The following is a 1,564-nucleotide window of genomic DNA, read 5'->3' on the forward strand; positions in this document are numbered from 1 at the left end:
TGTTATCCGAGCTTATATTCTGGGGATCTGATTTTGTTACAAATATTTTATAAATCTCCAATGAATAGTGAACATCTAACAAACAGACACATATGTACGGTTTCCACTATACAATTTAGTAAATTTGTGGATATCTATGCGAGGAATTCGTATTTTTGTGCGTCCGCCATCTCGTGGCCAGCCTTAACGTACAACAGATGAAGGTAGGCAGGCGCCACTAAAATTATACACGGTATTGCTACAAAGGAACAGACGAGCCCTTGCAGTCCGGGCGAACACAAAGCGAAACAGAGGTTTGATCTGACAAAGGTTTTAATTTAAAAAATATGACATTTTAATTTAAAGTCCTGACGTTTCGCTTGTTGATGTGAATGTAATTCTCATCCAAGGAGGGAAAATGTTGAAAATGTTTATGAAATAATTATATGGCAGATGTGTCCAGTTCACTGACGCCCTCTGTCACGGCAGTTTGTCTCATAGCACCTCTCCGCAGAGACTGCGCAGTGGAGGCTTGGTCTTCAGATAACGTAATTAGTCAAATTACTTCCTACCGGCAGGGTCACGGGATCGCTGCCAGACAGAGCTCACTCAGAGCCGCCCTTCTACTAAACCAGCATCTTACATAGAGGTTTAATAATCGGAGGATAAAGATGGCTCAAGCCTGAAGCTGCTCACTTAACACAGTGCTATTCTATATTGTTAACTATATAAAGAATCGTTCCTAGTAGTAGAATTTGAGGTTCTGACACCGGTGGTTATGAAGGTTCTTGTCTTCTGGAATATAACGCTGTATAATCCGTTGGAGGCTTAAAGCTGCCTGCTTCATGGTGGTTTACCGTTTGGTTCATTATCTAACCTTGAAAATGGAGACGACATTCTTTCCGAAACGTCGGGTGAGTTGAAATGCCTAGTACTTAACATTCTGCGCTGTTTATTTCCTGCACTTTGTGCGAGACGTGAATACCACATGATATTTTCTGAATGGATTCATGCACCCTTACTGTTGCCTCATTTTATATTACGTTATGGTCATCTGCTTTACGACAACGCGTGGTCTGCCATGTGGGCAGAGACGATTCCGAGAAAATTAGTGGCTCCATCTTCACTTCAACTTTGAAGGTGAAAGCAGTATGTACCTCAGAAAAGTCACTACAGTACCATCAGACTGCACGGTGTCACATCCCAAGAAACAGTACTCCTTGTAGTGACCGCCGTGATAATCTCAGATCTCGCATCTCTCTGACCTGTGACCGCAAACATCCCCATGTATTCTCGACAAGCCAATAAACACAAGCAGTAAGGGAATGTACGAACACTTACCTCCGCCACCTCCTTTCCACCCACTGCCGCCACCGAAACCGCCTCCGTATCCGCCGCCTCCACGCCATCCACTTCCTCCACTCTTAAATCCGCCGCCATAGCTGCCTCCTCCATATCCGCCGCCACCGCCGGATGAGATTATCTTGTAAATAATCACTTTTCCGCCACTTCCGCCTCCACCATATCCGCCTCCGCCACTGTAACCGCCCCCGCCAAGACCTTTCCATCCACCCCCACCGCCACT

At 45.3% G+C, this 1,564-nt stretch overlaps 1 protein-coding gene across 1 annotated transcript in view; it reads right to left on the bottom strand.

The window, feature by feature from the left end:
* Nucleotides 1-1,320: 1,320 nt before the first annotated feature.
* LOC111864850 (glycine-rich protein 2-like) overlaps nucleotides 1,321-1,564 on the bottom strand; it is a gene marked incomplete at its 3' end in the record, with an annotated part of 2,169 nt that continues 1,925 nt past the window's right edge. Inside the window, exon 3 of the mRNA XM_023852406.1 lies at nucleotides 1,321-1,562. Coding sequence (XP_023708174.1) covers nucleotides 1,321-1,562 — 242 coding nt within the window. The remainder of the gene's footprint in view (nucleotides 1,563-1,564) is intronic.

The sequence above is a fragment of the Cryptotermes secundus genome, unplaced genomic scaffold (genome assembly GCF_002891405.2).
Source record: "Cryptotermes secundus unplaced genomic scaffold, Csec_1.0 scaffold1850, whole genome shotgun sequence".
NCBI lineage: Eukaryota > Metazoa > Arthropoda > Insecta > Blattodea > Kalotermitidae > Cryptotermes > Cryptotermes secundus.